The sequence below is a fragment of the Trichoderma camerunense genome (genome assembly GCF_050948025.1).
Source record: "Trichoderma camerunense strain CBS 138272 chromosome Unknown V8C40scaffold_5, whole genome shotgun sequence".
Lineage (NCBI taxonomy): Eukaryota > Fungi > Ascomycota > Sordariomycetes > Hypocreales > Hypocreaceae > Trichoderma > Trichoderma camerunense.
In genome coordinates this window covers 1,328,056-1,344,910 of record NW_028145365.1, presented here as the reverse complement: position 1 = coordinate 1,344,910, position 16,855 = coordinate 1,328,056, and the positions used below count along the sequence as shown (strand labels likewise).

Sequence of the window (16,855 nt, the reverse complement as noted above, 5' to 3'; positions counted from 1 at the left end):
AAGATATTTATCTTCTTCATTACCATCTAATTCTCCTCGCACTAACGTCCATCACTCACCATGGAGAATATTTGCAGTTTTGAGCCTATGTGGAAGAACTTTGAGGCTGATGTCCCTCAGAAGGATATTACCAGGATCCGGCTTAAATCTGTCGAAGTATTTCTTCGCGAAAACAAATTTCTGGACACTGAGCAGCCACCCAGCCTGGAGTGTAAGTATTTTGACAGCCATTCTGAGATCAAGACTAATACTAATAAATTCAGATATCATCGCCGCATCCTTAGAGATCGTGAATCATCTTCTGTGCTTTTGGCAAGGCGATAATCCTATTATCGCAAAAATTCGCACTATCGCCGCTCAAACAAAAAGCGAACCAATAATCGCCGTTCAAGGAGCGATAGCACTTTGGTACACAAGCTGTGTGTCTATATTTGTGAGGGACATTCATCAAGGCGTATCTTCAGAAGAAGAAATTACGACTTTCGAAGATGGGACAATTATCGCAACTTGGAATAGAGAGTATGCCGCAGAATGCCATTACGCTGGCAACTTGGGATTAATGGCTATGCTTTTGACAACAGAGACGTGGCTGCCCCCGTCAGATCACAAACTACAAGTAGCGTCACTGGTATCCTGCGCCGCCACAACCATACTTTTTGCCACTTATATGATCTCTTCACGGATACCAGCATACCATTCCTGGAGTTTTGCACTCTCGGCGTGCCCTAACAACGAAGGAGTCGCATTATTCCTTCGCTCAGCCTGGAGGCTAGCTCAGAGGAATGTCGATAAAGGGTTTCTCCCTGGCACCGATTTTGGTGCTCATATTGACGAAATTAGGCTCTCCCGCAATGGGAAGATACTTCTCAGCAAAGTCGGGCGAGCTGATTGGGCTCGAGCTCCTTTCTGGCATCCTTGTAAGAAGATACCCGGTTCTCATTGGAACAAATGGATAAAGAATTTATGTCGGCCTATTTTCCCGAAATCAACACACAAAAGCAAACAAGATATTTGCATTGTTTTCAGACTCCCTAGTTCTGCAGCATTATTAACCGCGGTGTTTGGCGAGTATTACTCTAATCTCCGAACCAGATTTGATCAGGTAATTCTTCCAAATTCTACTATTGGAAAAAAACACCTCTGACAATATTTTTTTTAGGCAAACCGCCGACGATCTCGACTAGCCCCAGACGAGTGTAAGAATCAGTTCAGAGACTTGGCAATGCAAACTGGCTGTGAATATCCGTGCTTCATTCCTGCTCCAGAAGTAAGTTCTTTCAGGCCAGATTACGACACCTAGATCTAACGAAATCCCCAGACGGCTACTTCAGTACATCATTTGGACCAAGAGTATCTCTACAACCTACCTATGGTAAGATTTGACTCTACAATTCACCATCAGACTATGCATAGCTAACAACAAATCTGATCTTAGGTCAAGAAGCCAGTTTCTGATGTGAATGGAAATTTGACACTTCCTTTCTTGACTACAGCAATTAGGGCGCTTCGATTTGGAGAAGACCCAGATGAAATCGAACAGAATCTTTTTATGATGACTTTTCCGCTCACAGTTGCCTTGCCGCCCTGAAGGACGCAATAAATGTATTACAGGTACTACCTCTTTCGCGGGGCATCCGCTGGTGCATACGATAATGCAAGATAGATAGAATTGACTAGGCTTTGACTCAATGTATGCTAATTCCCACTCTCCCTCCTCTTTTTAGTTCGGGATCTGGGTCTAGGTAGGGTGTGTGCGTTTGTATCCTACCAAGCCTACCTAGATCACAGCTTGGGGTGAATTAGATTTGACCCCACTGCGCCACCAAGCACACCCCCTCCCCCTGCTTTGCTAGTTCACTTTTCACTCACACGCCGTTCTGTATTGTTGTTAGGCCAAGAAATGTCAACTCCCCACTAGGTACCCTCAACGCTCACCCCATCGCCATAAAGACACACCCTCCTGTTCCCTCTCGATTCTCCTTTCTATAAACCCCATCAATTTCCTCCAAGCTTCCCCAATCAATCACATCCAATTCCAAAGAAAATACAGTCCTCATACCTCAAGCCAAGATGATGTCAAGAGAGGAATTAGAGAAACATCTATCGGTGCTGCGGACAGAGGAGATTCTGCGTCTTCTCAGAGACGATACGTTACTGGAACTTGCGAATACGTACTTTGCATCCCTTGGGATGAGATCAAAGCAGAATGAAGCCAAAGATGCCTCAATGGATACATCGCCATCATCGTTCATGAACCAACAATCAGGAGAACCTTCCCCCGATAAGGCCAAACGCCCGCTGAACGCTTTCATGGCTTTTCGAAGTGAGATCTCCTCTACTTCATGCTACCTACTGTTTCTTCCTTCATACTATCTATTGCTTCTTCATTTATACTATCCCCTACTATCTATTGTTCTTCTTTCATACTATCCCCTACTATCTATTGTTCTTCTTTCATTCTTTCATACTATCTTCTAACATAGGTTTCTAATAGGTTACTACTTGAGACTATTCCCCGAAGTCCAGCAGAAGACTGCATCTGGTTTCCTCACAACTCTTTGGAACAAAGACCCTTTCAGAAATAAGTGGGCTTTAATCGCTAAAGTCTATTCCTTTGCGAGAGACCAACTCGGCAGAGATAAAGTCTCCCTCTCTTACTTCCTCAATGTCTCATGCCCTATCATGAAGATTATCGAGCCGTCTATTTACCTTTCTGCTTTCGGCTGGTCGGTAGAAGACGAAACCGGCACTCCGAAGCTCTTACAGTCTGGCAGCAGTATCCAAGTCATCGACTCAGACGATTATCCCAATACTGAAAATGACCTGCTAGCGGCGATAGTCAACGTTGGCTACCTACCTGACGATAGCATCAATCTCATGGAACGAATGAACGCGAATAGTAGCGGTATCATGACAACCGCAACCACAGCCGCAACAGCAACCACAGCCGTCGTCTCAACGACAGAAAAGACAGACTTCATGAAAGTTATCGAATCAGACCCATTTCAAGCAGCTAAGGAGCTCCTAGGCACCCATTACGAAGAGAAAAGAGTACCAGTTCTAGGAGTCAAGTCTCATTTAGTCGATGATCTCAATGTAGTGAATCACCTCCCGTTGCAATTCGCATATCCAGACCCACGACAGCTTTACAATTACGCCTACACATCTCCTACTGCCACTGCCACTGCCACTGCCACACAACAATATCAGACTGAGATGCCGCAAATGGGATATTTTGGGATGACTGAGAGCGACACGATCGACGTCGACAACCCTTGGGACATCGACAAGATGATGGGCTACCAGGAGAACGAAGGTGAGAGAGGTATGTTGTCTTATGCAGTTTATGTCTCGACAGTTTATGTCCCGACATCTTGCTAACACTCAGAAGATACCGGCTTGCCCCCAAACAACCAATACAACCCACACAACGAATTCTATTACACCTTTTGAATTAGGTGCCAATGATCATCAGGTATTCGGGGAAGTGGGAGTATTAGCCGCGTTTACTTGATATCACAGCCATAGGCTTGTACTTATAGTTCAGGGAAAACAGGAAGCTGGAATCATTCGAGAATGATGAGCAGGCAAGGACTGGTTTCGATATGATATTGCATGTAATGATACCCAACGCAATTCAAACACTCTTGATGGAAGCGTTATATAGTCGAATGCATATGAGTCTGATTTCTACGAAAATGTTCGTCATGGGCTTGAGCTAAACAAGCTGTCGTATAGCAAAACTTATTCACTTTCGACGAATTCTGTTGTTTACAAGAGACTTGCTCACCTCCTTTAAAATGAGAAATCTCCGATCTTATTCCAGCAACGTGTTCTCAAGTGAGTGAGTTGTTCATATTTCAATAAAATATTCTCGATCGAGCAAGTTATATGCGTGTTTCGACAACGTCATCTTGGTCAGTCAACATGGTCTCAGTTGAATGATGTCGTTGTCCAAAGGCGATGATCCAACTTCGATGAAGTACTCATAACCACCGCCTGCGAACTCCCACTATAGCTGACTGCAATCAGCAGGCGTAGCTGCATATATCTACTATGCGAGAAAAATCTCCATACAATTGCCAGAAACCCTCGTGGTCAGGTTTGGTGGCAAGCTCACTGTATGTATTACAACGGATCCATTTCATATGGGCAAAAGGTTGCGCCACGGGGTTTCTGACCATTGTCTGAATAATACTGAAGCCCTGCTAAAATAGACTGTAGGCCTATTACAAGGCATCATCAATTATTTTTCGCCTCTAAAACCACAGTGTAGTATCCAAATAAAGCCTGTGTGGCCACCCTGTTTGAACGAGGCCATCCAGATTGACCAGTATTACCTAGGTAGTTAGATAGATCGCCTTGTTCAATCATATCATCCAGCTTCGCATGGCAAAGGAGCAGAGTTATTTTTCCGCTCATACATGTTGGATCAATCATTTGCATGGAATTAGTGTCCAGCATGCTACTGCTGCGATTTCACCACTGAATCTTTTCGCCCTTCCTGTTCTTCAGTTCTCCCTCCTGTGTTTCTTTCGTCGTGTGTGTCTCTTCAGCTCCATTTGTTGCCCACACTCTCTCGATGCAGAGCTCAAAGGGCCCTTCCACGCGATCCGTCAGCCCGATGCCTACACTATGGACTCTTTGTCTTAAAAGCTCTGTTTGTGGCTCAACGACGAAGCCATGGTTTGTGCGCACAAAGTCATTCCACCGAATTAGAATCGTTTCCCATTGCCCAGGGCGCTTTGCAAATAGCCGATGCTGATGTAGGTCTGTCGGCTCAACACTCTCTGTCTGTACATTGACGTAATATGCCCTGCCATCGGATTTGATCCGCAATGCGAGATATGTGTAAGGGTCTATATCCCAAACAGAGCGACCGAAGACTGTGGGCGGCTGGTCTGGTGTCCGAAACGCGGCATAGCCTGTCCGCTGAATTGCCAAGCGATCTGGTGGGAGTGAGGTCGAGATGTGGCCATAGAAGCGTGCGTGAGACGGCGAGGAGGAGGAGGAGGAGGAGGTCGAGGATTGGATAAAGTCGAGACTGCTGGTGGAGGAACCGCCGATCAATTTGTCGGACATGACAATGCAGTTGCTCACGGAATCGGCGCTGTGGAAGTCGTAGAGCTCGCGGGGGCCTGAGGGACCCTTGACGGCGTCGAGGTTCCAGGCTGATGATGCGAATGTTAGCGACTTCGAGAGCGTTTGACGAATCCAAAGGCATGTGTATGCGATCAGAGGATGTGATGCTGGTTACCTATACTGGAGCGCCTCTTGAGCTCGTCAAAGCTCCGCGCAAGGAAGCTCTTTGCAAGAAGAGGCTGCGTGGCTCTCATGATGGGCAGACAAGCGTATTGACGACAGTAACAGCGGACGAGCCAATCGGCTCACCTGAAGATGAGTAACATGAGAGATTCTCCGTCGTGAGTTATACAGCAGACAAACCTCTCAGCCTTACATCTGCTCGCGGAGATGATGCACAACCTTATGGTGTTGAGAGAAAGACCGAACATGAAGAGGCTAGAGATTCGCACGTAGCGGGTGGTGTGAATCTTGGCCCTTAGCGAGAAGCCTGAGCTGTCTAACACCCCGCACAGGGTATATCGGCATCTGGATTATCATTAATCCACCAATTTCATCCAACCGCAGAGTTCAACACCTGGGCCGGCTTTTTAGAGATTGTCTTGGTGGGATGATGACGATGCTTGGATGCTGAGAATCGGGCATAATTCCTTTGAAAAAGGGCAGAAGAAGTCTCTCCCACTGTCTTATTTGTACGACTCGACTCAAGATCATGTCTCCCGCCTCCGCAATGCGCTCAATCGCGGCACCGGCACTTCGCTATGGCACTGCGAATAATCTTCCAAGATGCGCCGCAAGGCCATTGGCCGCGCAGATGCTTCGACAATATGTGACACAGCCATCAAGGAGCAGGACAATGAGAGAGATGGATCGTGCGGCTCGTGCCGGCTCAAGCAGGATGACAAAAGAACAGAGCATCTCACAGTTGCAGAAAATGGCAAACGCAGAGTATTTTAAAGATGGAGGGGGTCCGCTGTTTCCAGGTTCGCACATGTCCTTGATTCTCTAACCATCTGTCTCCTTTCTTTCATGATGTCTCATGATGAGATTGAACAGTGTCATTTCATATTTCTACCATGATAGGCCACGTAGTTGAATGCGCTCTGGCTAACACAAAACTCTTTCTCGTTAGGCACATTTGTAACTCTCCCGTTATCTCGTCTGCCGCTAAACCCTGCGGATTTCGCGCAATATCAATGGAGCAGGCTAAGACATTGGGTGATTGAAACCGTTTCTTTACTCAACTTCAAGTTGAAATCCATGCCAAACTGGACGACTCGACCTCAGTGGAAAGCCCGCCGCGGCAAGATTGCGCCTACGGCCAAGGCTTTATATCGGGAAGTGCTAGAGGCTTTTGCTGCTGGGGACAAAGCGACACTCGAAAGAATTTGCGTCAATGACTTTGCAAAGAAGCTCATTGCGGCGATAGACCGCCGAAATCCTCGAGAGCGGGTTCATTTCGAAGTTACCAAGTACAACACCTCGCTCTTCTATCCCAAACGAATAGCACATCAGATCCACCAGATCAACATGTACGACAAGAACCTCATGACTGAACAAGCCGTTGTTGCCATTTCATCCACCCAGCAGGTGTCTCGGTATGATGCGTCTACAGGAGAGACGATCCCTGGCAGCGTTAAGATTCAAGACAAGGTGGAATATGTGGTACTCTCCAGACAGGTCAATGCGGTCACATTCGAATCGGACGCGTGGAGAGTTTGGGGCACAACATCTCCTACAACTTTGGAAGCATATCTGGAAGAGAAGGAAGCTATTGACAAGGAGCAGGCGAGACGAGCCGGATGGAAGCCTGCGTCCAAGTAGCTGCTTAGGTTTCTCGGTTTCTGGGTGGTAGAACAAACGAGGGAAATCCATGCTATCAATGGATGTGATACTATATGATGTATCACAGGAATTTGACGTGTAACGATGCTGACGCAGAAAGACTTGAAAATGTAAAGTACAAGGGAACTGGGCCGGTTAATGTATTAGTAGTACGAAAGAATTACAGTAGGAGAGTGGGATATATTAGAATATCTTGATGAGGTAGCATACAAGGTTATTTTCTTAAAAATTACCTTATCTTCTTATTGAAGAGGAGCTTTGAACGCGCTTGCATGTGACTTTCTGATAAAGTACCTAGGTAGGTAATTGTAGCTGGCACAACCCAGAGTGTGGTGCAATGGTGATGGTACATTCCGCGCAATATGGCATTATAAGTGTTTATCAGAACTCAATTTACTTTGGAGGCCCCTGTGTAAAGTCCATGAACACATACACCTGGGATGGTTTCAAGGGCTATCCAGTACTTGACAGGAGGAAATTTACACGTGTACGTTGATAGTAGCCTCGAGGTGTTTTCTAAGATTCTTTAAATCGCTGAGTACGTTAGGGTTCCTTCACAATTATATCTTCGGTATCCGTTAGAAGAATTTCGAAGCCTACGATAACAACTCCTGAGTCCTGACCTTTTTCAGTCAATCTTGATGGATGTTTCTTTGGACATTTATCACTAGTGCTATTGGTAGCTTTACCCCTAATCTCAGGGGGTTGACAGTTGCTACCAAAGAGGTGCCAACTGTAGCATTGTGCTGTCAATTTCTTGCCATCTGCTGGCACTGCTGTGATTGGGTTTCCGGCGCAACCAATCAGTCCATCTCCAATCCATTTGATGTTTACCCCCCCTCTCCACTTCACTTTTAATCTTCAACTTTCAAATCGTCCACCATCAACCGCCATTTTCAAGGCCAAACCTCATCCGGATTTGCAAGTCTTCCACCACTACAAAGCAGTTCAAAACTGCTCTCTGAATCATCTCTTGCTTAGTCGTTCCTCCATATTCATTCTTCTCTCTTTCTAGGAGAGAACCCCAGTGGCATTTTGTCTGCTGAACTTCATCAAGGCCAGTTTCAGGACTGTTTTTATTGCATTAGGTATTGTCACTCTTTATTTCACCTTCTTTGAAATTCTTTGAAAAAGCAAGTGCCTACTATTGAGTACCTCGTGGTAAGTTGCGCCTGTGCACACACCCGCGTTGACTGCTAATGTCTCTCTTTTCTTCTTCCTTTTCCACCCACCCTCTCCCCTTCCACTTCAACTCTAGCTTTGCCTCCGCCTTCGGGTTTTACCTTTCGATCCTCCTCCTATCTATTTCCACTCTACTATTGTATTCTTCTTCCCACTCTCTTACTGTTTTTATTTCTTCATTCTCGATGAAATCTCTTTCTCTCTGGCACGAATATTGACACATCGCTGCAGAAAAGCAAAAATGCCAGCGCACTCTTCTCTGCGCCATCCAAAGAAGACGCTCATGAAGGCCTCGTCCTTCGACGTTCTTCGTCAACTCTCCTTTGAACAAGAGAATGCTTTTGATTGTGGTAGGTCGCATGAAAGATGTTCTTGTTTCCTTGTTCTTGGTCACTAAAAATGCATAGGCCAAAGTAGCTTGCCAAAGCTGGATAACGCGTCAGTTATGCCCAAGTTTTCGATTTCTCCAAAAAAAAAAAAAAGTCGCTCACCGAATTCTAACATTTAAAAGCCCTAGGCGACCTGCCTCGTCTGGCAACTTGATTGCCCAGAGTGCCAAGTGTGCTGAGCACGAAAGGTATTCATGCCTCTGCTCTCAGCTTTGTGTCCTTGATTTCTCATGTCGTATACTAAACTTGTTTGTCTAGCTCACTTGCCTTTCAAGTTGGAAATACCAACAATGATGATGTATTCACTGATCGACCAGTATCAAGAGCGGAGTGTAGAGTCTCGTCCTCGAAAGGGGATGAGCGGAGCACTGAGGAGGCCTCAAACGGGAGCGAAGAACAGGCTTTGCAAACAGACGTCGGCAACTGGTCTCTGGTTCCTCGTGACCCTCTTCAAGTTGATGCTCAGAATATTTATCCATCGTCAGCCTGCGTATTTGTCGCCAAGTAAGTTGCTGTTATATCACCAAAGCCCCATCCTCAAGCGTTTGCTAACCAACACTTTCAAGTCTAACCCAAGCCTTTGACGATCGAAAGCTGGAAATTGAAGTTACTAAATACTTCTCGCAATTTGGCACAGTTTTTGTCAAGATTCGTCGAGATAGTCGTCAGATGCCGTTTGCTTTTTGTCAATTCACGGTAAGCAGAGATGGCACGCCTGACTTAACAAGCATATGTTATTTGCTAACTCAAAACTCACTTAAAGTGCGATGCTGATGCTGAGAATGCTGGAGAAAACGGCAATGGTGCTGTCATACTCGGCCGCCCTTGTCGCGTCGAAAAGGCCACTGCTCATTGTAGCTATATCACCCCTCTTCAGTCGTATCAAGATGGCGAACTAATCACAATCCTTCATAGCATGCTTTGTCGTCTACAAGCTCTCTGGAGCTCAGACGACTAGGGAAGAAGCTATCAACCTTCTTGGTGTACTAGGACCTATTGACAAAGCATATCCTCTGGGTTCTAATAGCCAGAAGACGGAGAAATTTCCGCCTGCTATAATCGTTCACTACAAACGATATGATTCTTCGCGTTCTGTAGCAAAGGTATGCAATGTCCGCTGAATATCCCTCTCTTTTTCAAGCTTGAACTGTATCGGCATCGAGCTAACGTCTAATGCGACGATTATAGACCTTTGAGGGCCACCCCATTTTTCGCGTTGACGCATACGACCCCAAGGCTGAGATTCGGCAGCAGCACAAGAAAAGCGACCAGCAGAGCTATGCACAATACGAGAAGGACCGTCGATCGGCATATTTTGGCAACTTACCCTTGAATATGACGGCGGATGTTTTGAAGTCTCTAGCAAGCCAGTGCGGCAAAGTGCTCTGTGCTGAAATTGCGACAAAAGAAATTCCTCAAGTTGGTGGTAGAGGTAGGTCGACCTATGCACGTCTCCAGCTCATACTTACAGGCTAATTGTTGAGTTTAGTTACCAAAACTTGCTTTGGCTTTGTTGAGTTTGTTCGGCCCGATTCTATCGATAAAGCCATCATGAATTATGTGAGTTGGCCTATCTTTTGACATAGTCAAGTGACCATCACTGACATTCCTTATAGCACCGCAAGTCAATTGATGGCCATATTATTAAGGTTGAGAGGAAGCGCTCACGAATGTTCAATGGGCCCTCTTATAGTACCAACGGTTCTCAAAGAGGACTACCTACTGGTGTTCCATCCACTTGGCATGGGAACAAAGGGACCAATGGCACTGGCGCTGGCAGTCGAATTATGAATGCTAACACTTTCATCCCTCCTAGCCCAGGCCTTTTGGAGACCTATCTTCCGACTAGCGCTGGCTATGAGAAAGAGAAAATGGCCTCTCCCCCAAAGGCAGATGGGTCTCATCCTGTTGCTCGAACAAATGCCGGACAAGTTACTCACTCCACCACCACATCAACCATTAGCAATGAAAGCCCTGCTCCCTTTGTTCGTTTACCAACTAATCCGAAGTACAGCTCTGCTTGGAACAAAGCAGAAATGCGACAAGAGAAGCTGATTGACAATGCCGAAGTAAAAGAAGAAGAAAGAGGACCAAAGGCTATTCAAACCACGCAGGAGCCAGAAGTTTGTCCACATGACAGTTGCCAGAGCAAATCAGAGGAGCATCTCTGCGAGCATAAGAACGTCGAATCTATGAATAGTGCAACAAAAGACGACAAGAAGGCTCTGAAAACCCCTACCAAGTCTCCAATGAAGGCTGCTGCAGAGCCTTCTCCTGCGTATAGTACTGAGCCGGCGGCACCGTGCTTCTACCCAATCATTCAGCCTTATACCTATTCGCCTTATGGCTTTCACCCAATCCAATCGCTGATGGCTCACCCCATGACACCGCAGGGCGGTCCTCTTGCGTACAACTCGTTCGGACAGTCCTATTATGGCCCCACGCCATATTCTGATGTGTTCACCATGTATCCATTGATGCAACAGTATCCAACTTCGATTGTGGAAACACCCACTCGTCCTTCTACGTTGAACAACTGCACCGAGAATCCGCAGCAAGACTCCCGAAACGAAGCGACCGATGCGTCTCCAAAGTCTGGCGGGAAGATTGACGCAAAAGGCAAGGGCAAGGCTCACTGAGCTGGTGCGCATTAACTGAAATGTGATTGCTTGATACACGTCGATCATTCTGCTTCTACTATATTTCATGTCTGCATGTTTATTTTTCTTTACTTTCATATTTCGCTTTTTCGGTTTACTTCTGCATTTGATGTATTATTTCAGTCTACTCTCATAAGATCTTAAACAATCGGGTTTCTATCTCTACCAGTCATTTCTTCATAACAAACCTGAGAATAAAAACAAATTTCTTTTTTTAAGAAAATTGTGAGATTTTATACCTACCAACCAGTGTTCAATAACTTTTTTTGGAGGGTATCGTAGGAGTTTCGTAATGGTGGTGCGATACCACCGGAAGCCGACCACTCTTTTCTAATGAACTTTCACCCCAATGGAATTGAGAACGCAATTTATTGTGAACGCTGAAGGTACTAAGAGGTAGTTACTACATGCACCTATAATATCTATATGTACTTGGCAGGTACTTTGTAGCAGAATGGTCGGGTTCATGGAATAAATGCATAAGTATTGGTGGAATCATATCAGCCGATGGCCGCAGACCTCGCCGTCTAAATCGCCATACCAAGAAAAAAAAAACATGGTAAGGAACGGCTAAAAGCTGACAAAAATCTACTTTTGGAGAATGCCAAGTCAACTCTCAGTCTGTGCGTTACTGTCTAGATACCCTTTAGTATGAGTGAGTGCCGCCATGCAGAATTTCCTTTGTCCAACCAAGCCTTTGTTGAACCTGCGTATGCTCCCTGATATTTTTAAAGCGGGCATCTCTCAAATGCATCTTCAGTCTCGTGTCAAGAGAGTTCCTACATCTTGTTTCAAGGTTTCTCAGACATAATAGCAGATAAATAAATTTTTGGGAGGCTCCCGTACGCACTCGAAAACATCCCCCGTCGTGTCCATCTCGATGTGCCTCTAGCCCGCCTCTTCCTATTCTTTAATATCTACTAGAATTTACCTTGACTAGCGATTACAGCTTTTTCTGGCAGATATTTAGAGGCTTAGGGGAAAGGGAAGAGGCTGGCTTGGTTATCTTGGTCTTAGGGTCCGAGGCGTTTCGACGAAGATGAGAATCGGGTGCCTGCAGTTTGCACCCCAGGTGGGCGATGTTGACAACAATCTGAACCGTGCCGATGCAGTGCTTTCCAAAGCAAATCCAGAAAATCTGGACCTTCTTGTCTTGCCAGAGCTGGCCTTTTCTGGTATGGAACGCCCCAGATCTATTCGCTGAGCTCTCCTCTCAGATAACCTGACTACCACTAGGCTACAATTTCAAGTCGATGGGAGACATCTCACCATTTCTGGAGCCCTCAAACTCAGGTATTACTGCTCTGTGGGCTTGGACGATGGCCTTGAAGTACAACTGCACCGTTCTTGTTGGATACCCAGAGAAAGTCGATGTGTCTCCCAAATGGCCCACCGGCCCCGAGTACTACAACTCGGCCATCGTAGTGAATTGTATGGCGAAACAATTGCCAATTATCGAAAGTCTTTCCTTTACTACACAGATGAGTCGTGGGCGTTAGAAGGGAATCGTGGATTCTACGATGGATATATCCCAGGACTGGGCAATACTTCTATTGGCATTTGTGAGTCCACAGACAAACTTTTATTTCTGTTGTAGGAAACATCCCACTGACAGTGTGCTACTAGGCATGGATATCAAGTAAGTCAACAGGTGTTGAGCTTTAGCATATCTGTACTCTTCCAACGTCATATGTCGTGTGCTAATTTACATTTCTTAGTCCTTATAAACTTGAAGCACCATGGCACGCATTCGAGTTCGCCTTTCATGTACTTGAAGTCGAATCCAATCTTGTCATCGTTTCCATGGCATGGATGACCAGAGAGGATCGCCGCCACTACAGCCGAATGCCCAATGAGCCAGACATGGATACATTGACATATTGGGCCACGCGATTAGAACCCCTTATCCGCTCTAATAACGAAGACGAAATCATAATCGTCTTTTGCAATCGCACCGGCGTCGAAGATGAAGCAACATACACTGGCACCAGAGGGAGAAGTGAAAGTATATGGTCTGCTGGGGAGAGGTGAAAAAGACTTGCTGGTTGTGGACACGACCAATCCGCCTTATGCCAAGATGGTTTATCGACCAGACGCCAGTGCTCTGAACAAACCTGTTGGCGCGCTCGAACTGCCTTCTCATACCAATGGCCAGACCCCAGTATACACTAAGACACACCATGTTGTTGAAGCTCTAGATCCGTCTATGATCCAGCAGTCACCGCCTACCGATACCTCGATCCCCCCTCAAGTGCTGGATACTACGAAACGCAAACAAACATCTCCACTTCAGTTGATTGGGGAGCCCCAGCAAAAATCTTCCACCAAGCAAACAGCGAAACGACGAGCGCCTTCTATCTCAATCCCACCCCCATTCGAATCAGTCGACCACAACCAGACGACTAATACAGCGGATGGCAATATTCCAACTCCTTCTGCCCCTAGTCCAACGCCCATGGCTGTTCGTCCAAGACTCGTTATTCCGCAGTCACCAGCCTCGACACAAAATCAGCAAACTTCTGAGGATAACCTTCCAAGCGCAATATCCATAAGATCTGTAGAGTCGACACAATCAGTCAAGTCCAATGAATCGGAGGTCTCAACGCAAACAATTCGTTCCAATCCAAGACCACCAGAAGACAGCACACCATATCCTCACAGCGGCCTTCCCCTGAGCGGATATCCCTCAAACTCCTTCCAGAATGAGTTTGAGCGACGTATCTATGGCGGCAATGTGACCATTAGCCACGGTGCAGATTCCTTCTCTCCGACATCTCCATTTGCTGCATCCACGACGTCGCCCCGCTGGTTTTGGCGACCACACGACAGCATAATTCGGACTCCAGTCGTCGGTGGAGAGTGGACTCCTAGCACACCGGTCGGGCGAAAAGCAGAACCTTTTCCATGGGCAGCGATCAAGAACACCACTCCCTTGACGAATATAACGAGCGAGACTGAGAGCATAAACGATGGCCCAGTGCTACAGCAGACCAGATCCAAATATTCACAGTCTCCGAGATCGAACACGTCGTCCAATAGAACTGGAAAGTCAAAATCGTCCACAGAGGCGCAGAAGTAGCGCGTAAAGTCCCCAAATGGGAAGAATCCTTCAAGGCCCTCGTCGCCGAAGTCACGGAATGCCAGTCGCTCGGGGATTAGAGGCAGATCTGATTCATCACTAAGCCCGCAAAACATCCCGAGCGCAGTATCGGAGCATATCGAGCAAATCTCTCGACGAGCCGAGTCGAGGAATAGACAGAACATGGATCATCATCAAGCCGGGCTAGCTATTGGCCGTCCTCTGTCTCTAATTCTGGCAAACGATGACCAGCACAGTACTAGAGCAGATTCTGCGAGGGATCATATGATACCCATTGTTGCGAGCCCTAGTCTCTTGGGGCCTGGGACTCGAGCATACATACCAACGCCCGTAGCGGTAGACTATTACCGAAGTTCTACAATTGAAGCAACTCCCCCTAATACATATTCACAGGTGTCTGATGATGGCCCTAAGCCGGGAGGCTATGGCAACAACAGTGTCGCTAGTCACCAAGCATTTACCAACAATGCCAAACAAAAGTCTACTCCGATCAACCGCGAATTCACGAAATCCGCACGCTCTGTAAGCAGAGGCCGTCAACCTAAACGGAGAGCTGCATCTACCGGCGCAGCCAAATTTGATCCACAGTCTGAAAGGGCCACCTCTGCGGACTCTGTGATAAATACGATACTGCACTCCAGAGTTGGAAAGCGACACTCCGACAAGGACTCACAACACCCGTCTGATGATGTGATTTCTCACACTGAGTGCCAACATCAACACCCCCAGAGTGCCCCTGAGGAGTCAGAATTTGAAAGAGTCGAGGTTATTAGTTGTCCTAGTTGTCCGGTTCATGGTCGCCAATCTGCTTCTACTAATGGCGACTCCAAACGGCTATCTGATCCATCCGGCCAAAGAAGACACTCTATCCGAGATGCGACGTCGGATTTCCAAACTAACCGGATTTATGATATCACCGAGGGACAGAGAGGAACGAAGAAAACGGGACTGAATCACGTTTTGATTCAACGGGCTGCTACCACAGACGTATTAATCGGAGCCAATGATCATTTCTCACATCCTGCTGCAAATGGGCAGATGGGTAGAAGTGATGCCCCATTTGTCAAACCCACCGTCAACACTTTGTCTCCCAAGTCTGAGCCAAGATCTACAAAGTCGAGATTTAATCCTGCTACACCAAGAGCGATGATGTTCCTTCCTACGGATACCTATATCGACAAATTACCCAACACTGAGTTAGGGGATGACAAGCAATTGCCAACCTGGTTTACTGTTGAAAAGAGCGCGGGAAAAGCCGAAGCTGGCTTCAAATCTTGACTCGGCATATTGACCATCTTTACAAGCGTGCACCTAGCAAGGGGTTTCATATTATTTGGACATAATCCACAGTTTTATAACTACATAACATCTTCTCAGATACCCAATGCATATCTAAATTACTTGATATACCCTCCCTTGTCCCCAACCCTTCGCACTAAGAGCAAGGTAGCTATCGAGAGTAGTATATTCCACTCATAATTAGGAACCCAACTTTAATACGCATGGGTTTATAGACATCCTGGGTAAATTCCGTGATCTGACCCAAGAAGAATTTGATGTAGAGCCAGAATAGATATTCCATCATCTCAGAATAGAGGTAGAGTTTAAACATGAAGACCCACAGCAATAACCCATTGTGAAATTTGAAAGCTTCGAAACTCCAGTGGAGACTCCAGGGACTCCAATTATCTGACTGTGCCTCATATATTGTACGACTAACGCCGTGAAGGGTAATCCCAACACTTGCAAGTCCAGCACACACGAAGTGCGAGAGGAAATATGTCAATGTTGTCCTGGGGGTTCCTTCGTGTGGATTCATCGTTACTAAAGGGATGGATATAGATAATAGACAAGATATGTCAGAATCTAGCAAATATGATTCAGTATTCGCGATATAGTGAGGTGAGAATAATTTGACGTAGTAACAGGATCTGTGTGAGGGAGGGTTAAAAAATTGAACGACAATGCTGGGGGACGACTGTTGTTTATATAGGTATACGTACGCAGTGACTGCGGCTTAATCCGACAGAGTTTGGGGAGAACCTAGATTCGCGCCGCAGGAAATTTCCGAACTACGCCATCAAGATTAAATGGAAGCCCCTATCTCACCATGAATACTCGTGTATTATACTTTTGCTGCTCCAGGCGACTGTTGCTGCGGCACCAGAAAGAGAATCTTGTTGATGAGGTAGACTTTATCTGTCATCGCGTCACATTCGAAAATAGCAGTAAAGTGACAATGAAGAAGGGAATTAGATTCAACGTGTGTCACTTTTCCACTATTTATATTCTGACTTGCATATGGGATGATGTTGAAGCGGACTGCCGCTCAACATCGCTGGAATTTAAAACCCGAGGTTACAATGCAGATTATATGAACATGGACACTACCAAGTCTCATCATTCGATGCATCACGATATCATGGATACTCAGTACAATAGACGACCATAGACACATCATCTTGAAAGAAAGCCATGCGTTGATGTATCACAGAGCTAGCATGCATTGTGTACAGGGTAGTTACGAAAGCAGACTTTTTTTTTGGTATTTTTACTACCTAGGTAGATGCCTACGCATAACCAACCCATTGAACAAA

At 46.2% G+C, this 16,855-nt stretch overlaps 6 protein-coding genes across 6 annotated transcripts; 5 read left to right on the top strand and 1 right to left on the bottom strand.

Moving 5' to 3' along the window:
- Positions 1–60: 60 nt before the first annotated feature.
- On the top strand, positions 61–1,588 carry V8C40DRAFT_273800 (MAT1-1-2; the record flags this gene model as incomplete). Its single annotated transcript, XM_083220531.1, has 5 exons — positions 61–211; positions 264–1,102; positions 1,160–1,267; positions 1,319–1,372; positions 1,436–1,588. The coding sequence occupies 5 exons, from the start codon at positions 61–63 to the stop codon at positions 1,586–1,588; spliced, it is 1,305 nt and encodes a 434-aa protein (XP_083075676.1).
- A 410-nt stretch (positions 1,589–1,998) lies between these two features.
- Positions 1,999–3,724, top strand: V8C40DRAFT_177320 (MAT1-1-1). Its single transcript, XM_083211684.1, has 3 exons — positions 1,999–2,323; positions 2,495–3,325; positions 3,392–3,724. Exons 1-3 carry the CDS (start codon positions 2,071–2,073, stop codon positions 3,451–3,453), a joined length of 1,146 nt encoding a protein of 381 aa, XP_083075675.1. The 5' UTR covers positions 1,999–2,070; the 3' UTR covers positions 3,454–3,724.
- Positions 3,725–4,000: 276 nt separating this feature from the next.
- Positions 4,001–5,511, bottom strand: V8C40DRAFT_239382 (complex I intermediate-associated protein 30-domain-containing protein). Its single transcript, XM_083214627.1, has 2 exons — positions 5,258–5,511; positions 4,001–5,171 (listed from the first exon to the last, which is right to left on the bottom strand). The coding sequence occupies exons 1-2, from the start codon at positions 5,334–5,336 to the stop codon at positions 4,480–4,482; spliced, it is 771 nt and encodes a 256-aa protein (XP_083075674.1). The 5' UTR covers positions 5,337–5,511; the 3' UTR covers positions 4,001–4,479.
- Positions 5,512–5,689: 178 nt separating this feature from the next.
- Positions 5,690–7,194, top strand: V8C40DRAFT_239380 (uncharacterized protein). Its single transcript, XM_083214626.1, has 2 exons — positions 5,690–6,065; positions 6,215–7,194. Exons 1-2 carry the CDS (start codon positions 5,795–5,797, stop codon positions 6,904–6,906), a joined length of 963 nt encoding a protein of 320 aa, XP_083075673.1. The 5' UTR covers positions 5,690–5,794; the 3' UTR covers positions 6,907–7,194.
- Positions 7,195–8,350: 1,156 nt separating this feature from the next.
- On the top strand, positions 8,351–11,137 carry V8C40DRAFT_286092 (uncharacterized protein; the record flags this gene model as incomplete). Its single annotated transcript, XM_083222485.1, has 10 exons — positions 8,351–8,459; positions 8,517–8,547; positions 8,627–8,686; positions 8,757–9,002; positions 9,065–9,194; positions 9,262–9,352; positions 9,414–9,601; positions 9,687–9,930; positions 9,988–10,058; positions 10,115–11,137. 10 exons carry the CDS (start codon positions 8,351–8,353, stop codon positions 11,135–11,137), a joined length of 2,193 nt encoding a protein of 730 aa, XP_083075672.1.
- Positions 11,138–12,197: 1,060 nt separating this feature from the next.
- Positions 12,198–15,536, top strand: V8C40DRAFT_286090 (uncharacterized protein; the record flags this gene model as incomplete). Its single annotated transcript, XM_083222484.1, has 6 exons — positions 12,198–12,333; positions 12,395–12,582; positions 12,621–12,724; positions 12,877–13,117; positions 13,152–14,233; positions 14,273–15,536. 6 exons carry the CDS (start codon positions 12,198–12,200, stop codon positions 15,534–15,536), a joined length of 3,015 nt encoding a protein of 1,004 aa, XP_083075671.1.
- Between the last annotated feature and the right edge of the window lie 1,319 nt (positions 15,537–16,855).

What these genes read in the sequence shown, in the direction of transcription:
- V8C40DRAFT_177320 (XM_083211684.1), top strand. Translation starts at nt 2,071, where the DNA reads ATGATGTCAAGAGAGGAATTAGAGAAACATCTATCGGTGCTGCGGACA. An exon ending in CGCTTTCATGGCTTTTCGAA is followed by an intron (nt 2,324 to 2,494) that starts GTGAGATCTCCT and finishes GGTTTCTAATAG; the next exon opens with GTTACTACTTGAGACTATTC. An exon ending in GGAGAACGAAGGTGAGAGAG is followed by an intron (nt 3,326 to 3,391) that starts GTATGTTGTCTT and finishes AACACTCAGAAG; the next exon opens with ATACCGGCTTGCCCCCAAAC.
- V8C40DRAFT_239382 (XM_083214627.1), bottom strand. Translation starts at nt 5,336, where the DNA reads ATGAGAGCCACGCAGCCTCTTCTTGCAAAGAGCTTCCTTGCGCGGAGC. An exon ending in CAAGAGGCGCTCCAGTATAG is followed by an intron (nt 5,172 to 5,257) that starts GTAACCAGCATC and finishes TCGCATCATCAG; the next exon opens with CCTGGAACCTCGACGCCGTC.
- V8C40DRAFT_239380 (XM_083214626.1), top strand. Translation starts at nt 5,795, where the DNA reads ATGTCTCCCGCCTCCGCAATGCGCTCAATCGCGGCACCGGCACTTCGC. An exon ending in AGGGGGTCCGCTGTTTCCAG is followed by an intron (nt 6,066 to 6,214) that starts GTTCGCACATGT and finishes CTTTCTCGTTAG; the next exon opens with GCACATTTGTAACTCTCCCG.